The following is a 15815-nucleotide window of genomic DNA, read 5'->3' on the forward strand; positions in this document are numbered from 1 at the left end:
TAAGGCAGCCTCAAAGTATTAAGGCTTCTTGGAACGGCATTAGCGTTGTGATTGGTCATATAGAAAATGAGACAAACAGCAGTAGCTGGCTTTGGAGCCTGTTTAAATGCAAAAGCGCCTTAACTATAAATTGTGTTGTGTGTGTAAATGGTTCATGTGTGAACAGAATATATTAGGCAGCAGACCATGGTCGTTTGAAAGACCCTGCAGGCTCTTGATACAACCGGGAGTGTTCACTTATTTTGCATGAGAAGATCTTCAGAGGACTGTAAGTGTGCGTACACACCGGGCTTGACTGACGCATGTTTGATCCTCTTGTTGAAGCTGGCGGGGCTTTCGCCAGTCACATAACACCTCTGTCATTCTTATTGGTCCAAGGTGTTCCAGCGCTGCTTCGCCCGCCTCCAACCTGAGCAGAAGCATTTTGTTTTCGAATGAAGCCTGTTCGGTTGTTCCTCTCATGAGTTACAGCACAGCGTGTGGAGTGGAACAAGAGCATTTGAGTAGATCTCTTAATGTGACATGCATATAGGAGCGGTAATTAGCAGGCTCACTAGCTTTAATTAGTGGGTTTAAATGGAGGAAAGCTATCGCTAGCTGTCCTTTTGATGTGTGGGGGAGATTTTATGCAAATGAAGTGGCTTTTTCCTTCTGTGTTTTAGTGTGTATGCGTGTTCAAAATAAGGATGCAGGTGGAGACAGAGCAGCGTTTGGTACAGCACTGTATATGAGTTATCCAGGACGAAACCAATACTAACTAACTCACAAAGGTGCTAATGTGGGTATTTTATTCCTCCTCTGGTGTTAAGTGTTGTTGTTATGCAACTGCACAGCACTTGCGGTTGTGCAGTCGTACTAACACCACCACACCACCGCCGCTTGTTACGCAGCCACCTGTGGACAGAGTTGGTGTCGGTGTGTCTTTCAGTGTGCAGCCTACACCAGATGCTGTGGTGGTCTCTTTTTTTAGTGGTAGAAGAACAGAAGTGCAGTCTTTCACCATGTGGCTTATTAAAAACTCCTTCATGTTTTATTGAACCACACTTCAGCTTCTCCTGCTCTTGCCTGTGTGGTGAAATGACCAGGCAGCTCCAAACTAGTCTGCTTAACTGAATTACTCGATGGCTGGGTTAGGGTTATCTGCTTTACTGTCTTACTTTAATAACTTTGAGAACCAGTTCCACTCCTTCCACTCCTTGACCTACTGGTTTGACTGCCTGCTGTGGTTATTATTTATTTATTTTCTTAAATCTTCTTCTCAAATCATCAGTTAATTGTTGTTATTCTCTGTCCTCGAGTGAGCTCACCAACAGTGAGTTGGCAGCGGCGACAGAAGTAACTGTCACTCAGCACAAACCACATGTGCATGTGTGCGCTTGCAGCAGGATATGAGTACTGAGAGGATGTGTTGTACAGTTACAGGGGGAGATTGTGCAGGCTGTGCATCATCTTCACAATCACACTGCTCATTGCCTTTGTGTGTGCTTTATATTCAGGTGCACAAAGGCGGCATTGTGGTGCATGTGGCAGAATGCTATAGGTTACAGCACAGTGCTGTAAGAGCCTACATATATGAGATGAGCGCCCTACAGTTGAAGGGCCTGTGCACAGATTTTGCGTCTGAAGGTGGAGGATAAAGGGTTTTAATGTGCCTAATCCAGAAGCAGGTTTCAGAAAGCTCTGGGACGGTGCTGTGTAACCTGGATTAGCAGAACAGAAAAAATGCCGAGCTGGAGGAGGAGCCACGTCTGAGACTGAGAGGAGTGTCTGGGTGTTGGAATGGAAACTACCGTTAGTGGTGCTATAAAGCCTCCAGCCAGCACCAGATTAAAATAAGTTGAAACTTCAGTGAGGAATTGCGTGGTTTCAACAGCTGATAATGGGACGAAAATGTTCCTTTCCTTTCGCAGAGTGAAGCTTGGGTTTCCTTTTTAGCAGCGGTGAGCCAGTCAATCAGCCGCCGATCATAATTGTCCGACAGACATTGTGAACAGGTCATTTGCCACCTGATGCATACATCATTAAGTAAGCCGATACTCCTCTGAATAATTCAGTCTTTGCAGCCGTAGTGACCAGTTTGAAATAAACACTCCCGTAGTCTGGGATCGTTGGTCAAGTAAAACAAGACACGTCAGCTTGGGTTTGGGTTTTATGGACCGAATGAACAATTTAGATAAATTATTAACAAAGATGATTGCTGTAACAGTTGTTTAAAACTGTAAATTAATGCTGTTCTTGAAAATCCCGTAACAAATGATGATGTAAACAAACGCAATCTCACCATTGTTAAAGTGACTCAGTTCTCTTTGTCACAGTGTTGGTACAGAGTTGATTGTCCTTTTTAACTCTCTTCTTTTGTCATGTTCTCCTCCTCTGTCCTCCTCCCCCTCCTCCTCCTCGTCCCTGTCAGATGATGAGACACGCGTGGGACAGCTACAGACGCTTCGCCTGGGGTTCCAATGAGCTCAGGCCCGTCTCCAAGCAGGGACACTCCAGCAATCTATTCGGTGAGTGCGAGACCGTGCACGCCATTCATCTCTTGTCCCTGCCACCGGCGGCCTTGGCCTTTAGATTAGCAGCCAAATTGGCCGTCAGTTAAAGTCATCCATCTATGGATGCCTCGAAATGTCAACTTTAACATATATTTATATTCCGTCTGTGCCCCTCGCCGGTTGTTGGTGTCTGTGCTGCTAACGAGTGGGCTGACGTGGGGCTTTGTTTTTTCTGTTTCACACATCTCTTTTGTGATTAATCTTAATTCTCCGTCTGCTTTTCGCTTGTATAATAACACACACAGCAGGCTGCTAGCAGGCCGCAGGGCCTTGTTAATAAATAAGACGTCCACATGCACTCACAGCCACTTTGCTTATCAGACTGGTCTTTCTGCTGCGACTGGGACGAGTGATCAACCCCCAGTTTGGTTGTGCACAGCAGAAGCTAAATTAAAGTAGGATAATAACTGCATCTTTTTAAAGACTCCAGAGACACACACACACACACACACACACACACACACACACAAAACTTGTTGCTCCTCGTGTTGTCTCATTCTGTTCTGTAGTTGGCTGAGATCGTCGGCTCAAAAGCTGGCCTCAGAAATCAAATCCCAGTGAAGTAAACATGAAGCTAAAAGGAGAGGATCCTCAGATCTGCTATGACAGCTCATGTGGATCAGTGCAACTCATTAAAACTCTAATACCAAGATCACATTTAATCTGCCGTGTATTCGGTTTTCTCCTAAGTGTGTGAAGAGATGAAGTGAACGGCGACTTGAATCATTTTTGACTGAGTAACATGTTGTATGTTGTTGTTGTGTTGTTTAATCTTCATTGAGCCCGTGTTCAGGCGGCGTACTTGTCGTTTTCGCAGGTGTTTGGTATGTACTTGAGTGTTTGTACACAGAGTGAGTAATTTACTCTGACTGGTGATTGGATTAATGAGATCGAGAATTGGATTTTTAATTTCGCATCTCGTTCTCACTCTCTCTCTGTTGACCTAATTAAATTCTCTGTGAGAATATTTACTTACCTTAAGCCCCAGGTGTGTGTGTGTGTGTATGTGTGTGTGTCACTGAGTGGTGTGTGTGACAGTTTGGAGCTGTGCCGTTGCAGACTCTCGACTAGATAAGATGACATTCATGTGTGAAGGAGGTAGCTGTGGCTCCCCTGCTGATAAGACTCGTCTGTTGGTGCCACACTGCGTCCACTTCCTGTTTCCTCTGTGTTTGTGTTTTTGTGTCGCCTGTGTGTCGGTGAAGCCGGTGCCAGAGAAACCGCTCATGTTTGATTTATCTTACAATCCACTGTATTTCAAGTAAACTGCAGCGTGAACCTGGAATTAATCTGAAGTGGACGTGCCAGCTGAGTGGGAGGAAATTAAAATGGTATAGATGGATTATTTTTAGCTTGAGGGCAGCAGATAAAAGCTGTAAACACATTCACTTACATATTTTTACATTCTTAATTTTTTTATAGCTAATACATTAGCAAACTGACGTCTGTTTACACACGTGTGTTTTTCCTTTTAGGAATTATTTTTGAAATACTTGAAATACTAAAAAAACCGAGCTGCTAAACTACTGAACTTGTCTGTTTGAAGCTTATATAAAAATTGGATTAGTTCAGCCTTAAAAAATATTTTAGTCATGGTCATGTGACCTTTTTAGTTTTAGTGTTTTACGTACTTTATTTACTTATGTTAAAATGTTCGAATGATCCATCTGACAACCACAGGACCTTAAACACGTTACAGACATGAGGACACAACATCACGTGTCCTTCGCGGTCTATATACATGTCTCCTCACGTGCACTAAAACATACATAAAACATGACACATCATGCTCGTAGCGCTGCCACTTAAAATCAGATTTTTAATGAGCACAGATAAAACTGAATAAACGAACATCCTCACAGGGTCAGACTCTGCTCAAACGTTCAACTGTGGGGACGCGGAGGAAAACTGAGTTTTGACTGGAGTTGAGTTGACCTCTAAGGCGTGTGATTGGCTGTCGTTGATAGACATGCTCCTGTGCACTTCTGCTTGAGTCTTAGCATTAGTTTTAATGCAGGTTTACCTTGAATACATGAGAAGGCAAAGAGCAGAATTCGTGATGCAAAGTTATCCCTGAACATCAGTCGTCCGACATGTTTGTGTGTTTTACCTCATTAGATGAACAGAGTTTGCATTATTTGTGTCACCACACGAGAGGGGAGCTGACTCACAACAGAAGCGACAGGATGACAGCACTTTGAGTGGTGGGTTGTCACGGAGACGGTTTGAAGCCGCAGACTGGGGTCAAACCGTTTGGTTCGGTTTCAGCCTCCTCTGATGTTTAGCCTCCCTTTCGTTTGTCTACTTCACGTCTTTCTGAGAAGCTCTTTCAGACTTTATCCGTCAAAAGCGGATTGTCAGGCCGTTTTTCTGCTTGAAAACATGCAGGATAATATTTTTGCTTTATTTATTTGCCGTCAGTCTCCATCTTAGTGTTAGAGAAACTGATTTTGTCTGGTTTGCTGGAGTGAAAAAAGAGTAACGCCGTGTGTCAAATGTAAACGAATTGTCTACATGACAGTCGGGAAGGAAGTTGTTGTCATGGAAGTTTCCAGATTGAAAGGCATAACTCAGTCCCGTTTGCTGTGGGTAACACGCCAAAAGCCCCAATAAGTCTCTCTCTTATTGTGTAGAAGATTTACAGGCTCATTTTTAATGATCGCCGTCTTCTGCTTAATGAGGAAATTCAATCAGCTTTGTGTAAATTCCATCCACTGTTTCATTAGCGGAATTTATCATACGTAAATGCAGGAAGAGAGCGGAAAGCAGCCGTGTGAATACTAATAGTTAGATTAGCCTGCTTAACTTGGTGTTTTTCTCTGTTTCTCGCTCTCTGTGCATCCCTCATGTCTGCGCTATAGAAAAAGTAAATAGGTTTTAGTTGGCTGCTTCAGCAGACTCGCTTCCATCAGTAAATAAGACAGCTTTGCCCCGGGGCCTCGTCACAGCCGTTTCCTGCTCCTATACAACATGATGTATGACAATAATATCAGCCTGACCGGGGAGATTATGCACTGACGCCACTTTCTGTACCCGAGGCTGTTTCCCCGACATGCACTAACTTTAGGATTGCTGTTTCAAACTGTCCGGGAGAATTGGAAAATTAAAAACTTTGCTAACTGCAGTGAGGTTCACGACGTCTGTTAATAAATAATAATAATAAATCAGGTGAACTTGATGAATATCACAGCACCTCCCACAAGCTCTCTGTGAGGCAGGAATTAAAGCAGTGCTTCACAAACATTTTCTGTTTCCTGATCCTTCAAGCTCAGCAAAATGAATGAAGCATTAGAAATTCAAATTAAACCTTTAATAAAGTAAGCAAAGTTTTATTTTGCTTTTAAATGCAGTATGGCAAAAACCTCTCAAGTTGTTAAATTTTCATTTTTGATAAACGTCAGGGCGTCAACTTCCTCCTTTTGTCTTGTTGATATTCTGTAAATGTGTTATGTGTTGTTTGGTCTCTAAATTGTCAGGGAAAAAATATGAAAAATGCACATCACAGTTTCCCAAAGTCCGAGCGTCTTCACACTCCTGGACGTTTTGTCCAGTAAACTCTGGAACGATCTGTAGGAGCGATGGAAAGCAGCAAATCCTCTGAAGGGAGGAGCTGGAAGGAGGAACGTTTGCTGCTCATCTGATGACGGATGAAGAAACAAATCACTTCAGCTGTAACGGATGTTCTATTCAGAGCTCTGCTAATAATAAGTATGTTATGCTTTTGCAGCTGACAGAATCAGAATTTAATATAACAAGTCATGACAACTGACCAAAGACTGAATGATGGCTTTTTTAAACAGTGCTGAGGTCTTGAATGGAAGAAGGCTTCACATGGGATGGATGAGGTTGAGTCTGTGGTCTCACATGTTCTGTCAGCTGTTTGCTTCTCCACTGTGTTTGGCTTGAAACAATTCAGGGAGGGTTTGACGTGCCGTAATGTGGATGGTTATTGTGGTCAGTATTGAGATCACAGTTATTTAATATGAGCGCTCAGTGACTTTGAAAACGTGTGCGTTTAGTAAGCTTGTAAAAACTGATGAGGAAAAAAATCAATATTTGAGGATTTATATTCACATGTTTCTGTTGATAATCTAATTCTGTTGTTAATGGATTTATATGCTAATGAGTTCAGATGTACTTATGCTTTTTTCTCTCCTTTCCCTTCATTTATCATCTATGAAATTGTCAGATCACATCACAAAATCACATCCGCGGACCCTCAGCACTCCAGACTGATGAAGGAAAATCTGAATTCGTTCCCAGGCTGGAAATTTATCAGCCGCCGTAGATCTTCCTAAAATGTTGGCAAACAACTGCGTGTATCTTCTCAAGCAACTACTCTGACAGACGACCGACGGTTTGGTCACGTTTCATCAACCAGAATTACAAAATGTGCTTTTTTAACCCAAACGCTTAAATAGCAAAGGGCAGGGGATGCTGATGAAGACGCAGTCTGCTCTGTGTCTTCTGATGGTGTCCATGCAGGTTTGTCCACTCTGCCCCGTGTCTTTCTAGTTACGTGAGACGCCGAGTCCTGTGTGTTCATAAAACCTTGGAGGGAAGAAGCACAAGTCGAGTCAGTTTTTGACCAGTTGTTTCAAAGGTCAAGATGCTGATCAAGTGACTCTGGATGTGTAACTCATTTGTTATGACCAATACAAACTAAACAGTAGTAGACAGGTTGTCCTGGAAAATAACACGCGTCTGTCAAAACGGTCGCAAAGAGCAGCTGATGACACTGTGAAGTGAATGGATTTTTACGTTTTTAAACTCTTTCAAACTCTTAATGAGTAAGTAAGCCTAAGATGTTTTTTCCCCCAAACTTCAACACTGATTGTTGCCTATTTAGAATATTTCAGTCATTTCAATATTACATAAACTTGATTAAAACAAAACGTTTAGCTTTTATTAATGCAAAATAACTTTATGTGTTATTGACTGTTATTCCAGAGGATTTTCAGAGAAGTAATAAGCCTAAAAATATTAATAACATAACAGGATGTATTTTTGCCATGACTTCATATAGTACTCCAGATAATCTGACTCAGAATAGAGCTGATTGATTTCATACTGTTGTAAAGTAATTTAAATCAAAATTACATTCAGACACAGTTGCATATTGTATAGTGAATTAAAATGAAGTGCCCTAATTCAATCATGATTGAATTGCACATTGATTGGGTGACTGAAGGGCTCGCTGATAGCTTTTTCCTCCGACGCCTGCGCTCCTCTAACAGCTTTTCATCGCGGTGCAACACTTTGAGTCACAAACGATATTTCATCCAGATCAGTCAGCGTCCACCCTCGTGTCCATACATACAGTCAGTGCGGCTCGCGTGTGATCCGTCTGGTTGTGTAGAGGATGACCAGTAGTGGCATTTTGGATGCGATGTCGATAACATCGATTGATTGATTGATTTAATTAACACGAGTAGTATCCTCAGTCTCGATGTCAGTAACCAACATCAGACTGTTCAGGAACCTGCACTCGTCGTCCTTGTCATAATCTGCTTTCTTTACGGGTTCTAACTGTGGTTGAAGAGTTGTGAAGGACAGTATTAGTGTTTTCTAAGGCAAGGCTATGACGGAACAGCTTCCTGTCCCCGCAGAGAGTCTGTATATTCACCCTTTTTGCTAAAATTAAATACACCTCGAGGCGACGATGGCATCCGTCTCCCCTCCTGTCGTTTCCAATTGCTCTCTCCATCTTTTCGGGCTCAGCTCATCTGTCTATAACCAGCGTACTGCTATTGAGACTCTCCCACGAGAACCGGTACATCTCTCCAATTCTAAATCCAGAGCGGGTCAAATCCTGTTGTGACACAGCCACAATACAAAGCTTGTGTGGCTTCAAGGAGAAGCCATAACCTGCTGAATATAGACGGTATAAAAGAAGCTGGTGGGAGCGATAATGACAGATTGAAGCTTCCAAAATGTCTCTGTTCTCCTCGTAATATTTTATTTTTGAGTACTATGTGTAGGAGTCTCGTAAATGTGCAGCTCTAACACTGGCTGTCCTTATGAACTCCTATCAGAACAACCGCTGAGGGCTTTTTCCACCCAGATCTCCCTGACCAGAACATATAAATGTCCCCCTGGAAGATGAATCATCGCCTTGTTAAGTTTCTCCAGATCATCAGGAGCTCATTTGGAGCTCACTGCCAGTAAATTGTCAGCCCAGCCCTAAGCTGTACCCTGACTCCTGTTAGGCATTATGGAATCTAATTTAATCTCAGACCCATTATAGGACAATGAGGCTGTGGTGGAGTTTGTACCAAGGCTTTATCATGGAGCCCTCTTGTTTTTCCTTCTTTTTGCTTTTTACAAGGAGACGCTGGCAATTGAAGGAGAGTTCAGTCCTAACGTAGTGCTGACACGAGGGCAGAGGACCGCTTTGCTCTGATTACGGTGGATTTCAGCTTGAAGAATCTTCCTTATTGGTGCAGATACTGCAGCGTGATTCTCTTGCACTGAGCTCTCTGTAAAGACGTCTCACAACTGCAGCAAAGAGATTTTCAGTTTGGATCAAAGTAGCAGCCAACTGTGCGACATTATAGATTATTATTATTAACAGCTGACTTCAGTCTTTGTTGTTATTTGATAAGCGCTGATAAATAAAATATGGGGCAAGTAAAAACTGACTTTGGGCAAGTAGATTTCTGAGTCACTTGCCCAGCAGCTTTAGTGAAAAAAGAAAATAAATAAACGTTAATGTTTAACCTGTTGTGGTTGTGGTTGAAGTGTAACTTGTTTTGAACTATTTTGTGCAGAATTGCAATTAATGATACGTTCATTATGGATGAACCTGATGAGGATTTTAAAATAAGATGTTGTACAACCCTAGTAAAAGTTAAAAGAGGTACTGGAGCTTTATGTGGTAAGTAGAATCTATTGTACAGGCTTTTCTGCAGTCTAGATTTTGGAGTACAGTAGTTGCTCCAGTGAAACTGTCTGTGGTCTTTCCTGTCCGCGTGGTTTCCTGGCTGTTCCTCTTTAATTGAGACTCTGTTGACAGGCCGCTGGTTGTGCTTCACAACGGCCAAACAACCTAAAGGTTGAAGCGTCGGTTCTCGCCGCCTGGGCCTGCCTCGCATCCCAGCCGAGGGCCAGCACGGCAAGGCACTCTTGTTCAGCCGACCGGAAAAACTCCCCACGGGCTGGTGTGTAGATTGTGTGTAGTTTGTGAGTCCATCCGCCGTCTAAAATAAACACACTTGACGACCACAGCACTAAAGGTCACTACTGATGTCTCCTGTTGCAGGGGAAGAGAGAGGAAAGGCACAATTTTTAGGTCGTTTGCCATCTAGCCTAGTGCAACCTGGGCTGAGTTATGAGAGAACTGTGTGTGTGCGCGTGTGTGTGTGTGTGTGTGTGTGCGTGCGTGTGCTCAGATGCCATCTGTCTTGTTGGTCTGAGCTGTGGGCTGTTTTCAGAGGAGAATTTAGACGTCACCTTAAACTCTGAATATGTTGAAAACACAACTGAATGATGATGTTTAAACAGAAAGCGCTGACGTTTAGATTTTCCACTGTGAAATGTCCCCTCATGTACAGTTCTTGAAAAAGGAAGTGCTGCGGTTGGGACGATCACTATGAGCTCCTGATTTCTCCCCTCTGCTGGTGTGCTCAGCTGATTCACGTTGTACTTCGACAGCCCGTTGAAGACTTTGGCTATTTGCTGGGAAGTTGGACGGATCCGTAGCTACAGGCGGTGCGAAGACGCAAGATGGCCTCCTGAGAGGAGATTCGCAGACCATTTGCAGCGGAGGTTATCTGCTCGGCCCCGGCTGTGGTGCTTTCAAAGGCTGCTGGATGAATGAATGGCAGGCGTTGCCCGAAACGCTGCCAGGGTTTTGTGATGCTCTCTTTTCTTCGTGTTGTTTTTCTCCTCCTGTCTCCTGTGGCCTTTCCGCCGTGCCGGCCCTCTCAATGGCTTTTCTGCTCCTTGTCCCCTGGAGTGATGCTGCAGCTCCTCATATCACTTTACTTTAGCGACAATGAGAAGACCCACATAGAAAAAAGGCAGAGCTAAAGCTTTCCTTTCCATTTAAAGAGTAACTAAATCCCTGACCCACTTTTTTCTGCTGGAAATCAATTTAAATAAATATTTAGTGGGGTTTCTGATCGATTCAGGTCCAAACCTTGACATTTTAGTGCAAAGTTCTTGCAAACATGTATAGCAACTGCCCTCTGCAGGTTGAAACCCTGCTATTGCAACTGAATTTTGTGAGTGGCTGATCTGGAGGTAGGTCAGGTAACCAGTGATCAATGGTTAAAGTCACTTTATGTTGCACAACCACAAAAGCCTGTGGTACTTTCGCCTGATTGTTTGTCCTCCAGGTATGTTCTGGTCACTTTGGGTGCGTAATTGTACTTTTTAAAGCCATTTTTATGACTCTATGACTGCTCCAACGTCAGGCTTTTGTTCTGTGAGAATAGCGCTGAGCAGGCTTTTGGTTGCACCAAGTCTTCTGCCAGAAACTGATTTGGGTTGTTGGTTTAAATCCAGCACAGATGTCTACTTAACCATGGTCTGTTACAGCATTGATTATTCCGCCGTTAAATGTCTCCCAGCTGGCTTTTCCACTGCTTAATTTGCACTCCCGACTTTATTTATTTACACTAGAGATGAGTGCACTGCTACAACTAATTTAACTGAAGTCTCAGTCACGTTTTCGGCTCCTTTTTACATCCTGTTTTCATTTTCACCTCTTTTATGGTCGAAAGTGGAAATGAGTGGTTAAAGGGCCAGCAGAGGAGAGAGAAGGGCGGTAGCTTAAAGAGAACGAAGAAAATGAGAGGCGTCAGGTTTGAGTTCTCCATTAAAGCCAGCAGCATGGCAGCTTATTCTTCTGTTTGTCTCTAAGATGTGATGAAAACTCAGCTGTCAGTTGTTCTGCCTCAGACAGCACCTCACAACAACACAATTAAGGAGATACAGCAAAGAACATTTCAAACGTTTAACTTCATAACCCCCCATGCAAGCACTAAAACAGTCCTATTGAACAAACTTATGTGTAATGTATTATTTGAAACTTTTTCAGGTCTCAGAACAATTTCTTTGTTTTGAAGAGCAGTTCAAGACTCGTAAAGCAGTACCTTCACGAGTAAACATATGTATAAAAAATGAATTCCACTGGCAGTCAAAAGTCCAATAGATTATGATTTTATAACGGTTCTCAGGGGTTCTTTCTCAGTCTTTTTAATGGTATCCACTTCAGCCGGAGGACTTCGTGAGTAACGATGGAAAAAAGACAATCAAAAGTGAGGTAACTTGAAACCGCAGACAGCAGACAACCAACAGTGACTCAACATGTTTGACCTGGCACACGCGTCAGTGTTGTGCAAGATGGCGAATGAGGTGTTTGAGCACACTGCCAGGCCTGAGACCAGCGTAGTGTTTCTTCCTGGTCACAACTCCATCACTGTGTCAAAGCAAATGTGAGGTTTTTTTTTCTTCCTGTATCCTGCCAGCCTTGGAGCCTCGCTCTGTTTCCAGCAGAGAGCAAAACATATATATATTTTTATCACCGACCAGTCGAGAAGGCTAATGTTTTTGGTGTCTTTCTATTTCCAGACAAGTCATTTGCTTGGTTATATAATTTGACATTGAGTCCTGTGCTGCAGCCTCAGCTCCCACACAACATTGTGTGTGTCTGAATCAGATATTCAATCTCTGTAATTGAAATGGATGGCGCAATTCTGCTCTGGCCTTCCCAAGTTTTGTGTTTGTGTGTGTGTGTGTGTGTGTGTGTGTGTGTGTGTGTGTGTGTGGAGGGAGGGGGTTGTACTCGGGTTGTGTCTGAAATGATGTAAATCGTGCTCTGCACAGAGGTGGGTGGGACATGGACAAGAGAGCACTGCAGCAGCAGCTGAAATGGGAGTATCCATCACATGGTTACATACACACACACACACTTTCAGCTGTGTGTTGTTCACACTCATCTCCTGAGCCTTTGTTATAAGAGCCTTGAGTCCGCATCCACATTAATTAATTACGCACTCTCACACAGAGCGTACAACAGCGAGCCTGCTCGCCCGGGCTTTGAACCTCCCTAAGGCCTAGAACAACACTGTGCATCAGCACCACCCATCTTCCTGATGAACACACACCTTAAACACACTCACACAGACACAAACACACTCATGCATACTCCTCGAAGTCTGCGTGGTCCCTCGAAGTTCCCACGCCTGACAAGACGAAGCAGCCAAACGAACTTAACACACAAACTCTCCCGGTGTGTTTTCATATCTGCCGTCTGTTTCTGTCTTGTATTTGGTGTGTTGTCGTAGCTTTGCTTTAGATCCTTCTTTTCTTTATGGACACACACACACACACACACATACACACACACACACACACACATACAGAAGGTGTGGTAATGCCTTTCACTGTAACCTTGACAAAAGTGTTGATGCTTGAGTATCTGGCAGCAGAAGCCAAGAGGTTAATGCACTTTGGGAATGTGCATGTCTGCGTTCGTGCGTTCTGCCTACGATAACACGATTAGCCAAAGGCTTAGCCATCACTTTTCCTCACCTCCCCTCCGTGACCCCTCGCAAAATACAGTGCAGACTTCACGTCGAGGCGGCGGTTGGGGGCTAAATGGGATCACCAGCGGGGCTGAGGGTGTTGAGATCTGGATCAAATTGTAGGATTAAGGATTAAACCTGGAGTCTGCATCGAGTTAATATGATATGAGACACACTGGGACACTTCTCTATGCTGAGAACATCCCTGAGCTGAGAGATGCAGCGAGCTGAGGAAGAGGAAGGAATTTTACTTTGAAATAGTGAATTTTCACAAGGCGAGAGCTGCCTCCTTTATCGACATCAATGACACTCTGACTGCTGTCCGTCTTTTGAAGGCTCATGCTGCTGTTTTTGAGCTGGAGGTGCTGAGTCATTGTGTAGCGCCGGCATTCATGTATCTCTACCAGGAAATTCGAAAGAGCTTGTGCTTACAGCCCTGCCTCTCTAATTTATGTTAGATTGAATAGGAGAGCGAGCTGACATTCAACAAAGGTCCTCAGCTGGAATCCAGCCGGTCGTGATTGCATGTGCTTCATTACTACAAGACTCCCAAGACCATTAGGCTGGTCAGCAGTGCTGTTGTTCTTATTGTTGTTTCTTTTAAATGCTGGCTGCCATGACGTGTTCAGTGTCAGAGTGGAACAAATAGATTAAGAGGCCCACCAGTTGCTCTGAGTATCTTTCAAGTTGCCTGTTGCCTCAGAAACAGGAGAACAGAAGATGGGAGATACTCTGCAGACTTATTGCTGAAGAGAAAGCCTCTCTGAGAGAGTTGCTGCCTCCAAACTGAAAGCTGCAAACCACCAGCAGCTGCCCAGGTGGAGTTCAGTGACCAAATGATGTCCTCCCACTCCGCTGCACAGCCCTGCGCCTCATTTGGTCTGAGATGAGGGGAACCTGGTCGGTAGATTAATATTTAGACTGGGCGTCTTTGTCTGTAAAGTGTTACATTTTGCAGTTATTTCACTTCATTTCTTTTCTTGCAGATGCTTGTAATGTTAGAAAGAGACTTGGAGAGATTGTGAACAAAAAATCTGATAAGAGCATAACGCATACCCAGATTCATTAAGCCCCTTGTGGGAAATTGGCTCCAAAATATCCCAAATAGGACCAGATATGGTAAGTCATCCCTGGTTTCATATCAATCTAAAAAAGATGCGGACAAAAGAGAAGAAAACTGAGTGAGCAGGAAGCACTGAGGTGAATTAATTCATCAGCCAGCCACACACACTGACACTCACTGTGTTTTCAGATGCATTTTGAAAGGTGGAGGGGAGTGGAAGGCTTCAGGACAAAGCCACCACAGAGCGAGTCTCAGTGCATGTGACCTATAGTTGTAGGGCTGACTTTACTGTGGGAGCGACTGCTGTGACATAATCCACGGCTCTGTGCTCAGGTGGAATTGTGTACAGCTGAATTACAGTGAATGGGAGATGTGAAAACCTCACCAAGGAGCTCTGCTTGACCCACAGCCTGCGGAGGTCACGCTTTGTATTCACAGTGTGTGTGTGTGTGTGTGTGAGATGTAATCCTCATGACATTTACTGCTCTTTGCCTCTCCTTCCCAAAGCAAACACATCTCACATACCCAGTTCATATATTACCTTACATAATGAAAATTTGGTGACTCAGTTAGGATTAAGCATGAAAGATTGTCAGGAACTTGTCTTGTTTTTAATTTAAGCCTTGTGGACTTGAGGTGTGCGTGAAAATTACTGTGTTGTGCTTGCAATAGGAGCTTCATGTTGCTCTTTCACACTTTAAGGGTTTTCCTACTGTAGTGCAGGTAGTTGTGCCAAGCCAACACTGTCGCTGATTTGTTTCTCTCCAGGACTGTTTTCACAGTTTCTGAAATTGCTTCCAAGTATGAAGTCCCAGGGTTTTAATGGAAGTGTGTTTAACGCACCCCATAGCTGTGCACCTACACGTATGGTGGAGGCAGCAGAATTGGAAGATGAACTTGCTATCTATTTCTAGAGCTTTTAAGTGCAAAAAAAAAAACAAAACAAAAAAACAAGAAAAATGTTTTAGCATCCTGGTTTTCAAGTTATCATTCCACTGATATGTTTCTATCCAACCACAGAACATAAGTGTGTCAGTTACAACATACCAGTCAACACTATGGGAATCGAGTACGAAGGACTCGTGGGATTGTGTGAAAAGAAAATGCTGAAAATGAATTTAAAAGGCCTTTAAACACATAGCAAAGTTCAAAGTATGGCGCATACAGTTGAAGGACAGAATCAAAAGGAATTAATATAGACAGTCTGTCTTCGTCACAAGAACACACACACACACACACACACACACACACACACACAGTGTTAAATTATTCCACCTCCTGTATGTAGATTTTAAACATAATAGAAACTTTTCAGTGAAGACATAATAAGTAGAGATCGTGCTGACATTTTGACCTCCATCAACACAATCAGCGGTCTGTGTGTGCGTGAGTGTGTGCATGCGTGTGCGTGTGTGTGTGTGTCCGCTTTGTGTGGTTGTTGTTCACAACAAATCAGGCGGCAGCAACAGAGCTGTAATGTGTGATCCTCTGATGTGGAAGTGTGTGTGAGTGACCGAGAACGACTGACAAATGTGATGTTTCTCTTTTACACACACACACACACACACACACACACACACTGCAGCACAGGGAAAAATTCAATATGTTAGTGTCATTATTACCACCTCACTAATATGGTTCTGTACCAGCTAATACTAATTAAACCTG

General features: G+C 43.4%; 1 protein-coding gene across 1 annotated transcript in view; it reads left to right on the forward strand.

Annotated features, from left to right (window-relative positions):
* man1a1 (mannosidase, alpha, class 1A, member 1) overlaps window positions 1–15815 on the forward strand; it is a 105263-nt gene that overhangs the window by 26651 nt on the left and 62797 nt on the right. The window contains exon 2 of the mRNA XM_046374062.1: window positions 2411–2507. Coding sequence (XP_046230018.1) covers window positions 2411–2507 — 97 coding nt within the window. The remainder of the gene's footprint in view (window positions 1–2410; window positions 2508–15815) is intronic.

Source organism: Scatophagus argus, chromosome 19 (genome assembly GCF_020382885.2).
Source record: "Scatophagus argus isolate fScaArg1 chromosome 19, fScaArg1.pri, whole genome shotgun sequence".
Classification (NCBI taxonomy): Eukaryota; Metazoa; Chordata; class Actinopteri; family Scatophagidae; genus Scatophagus; species Scatophagus argus.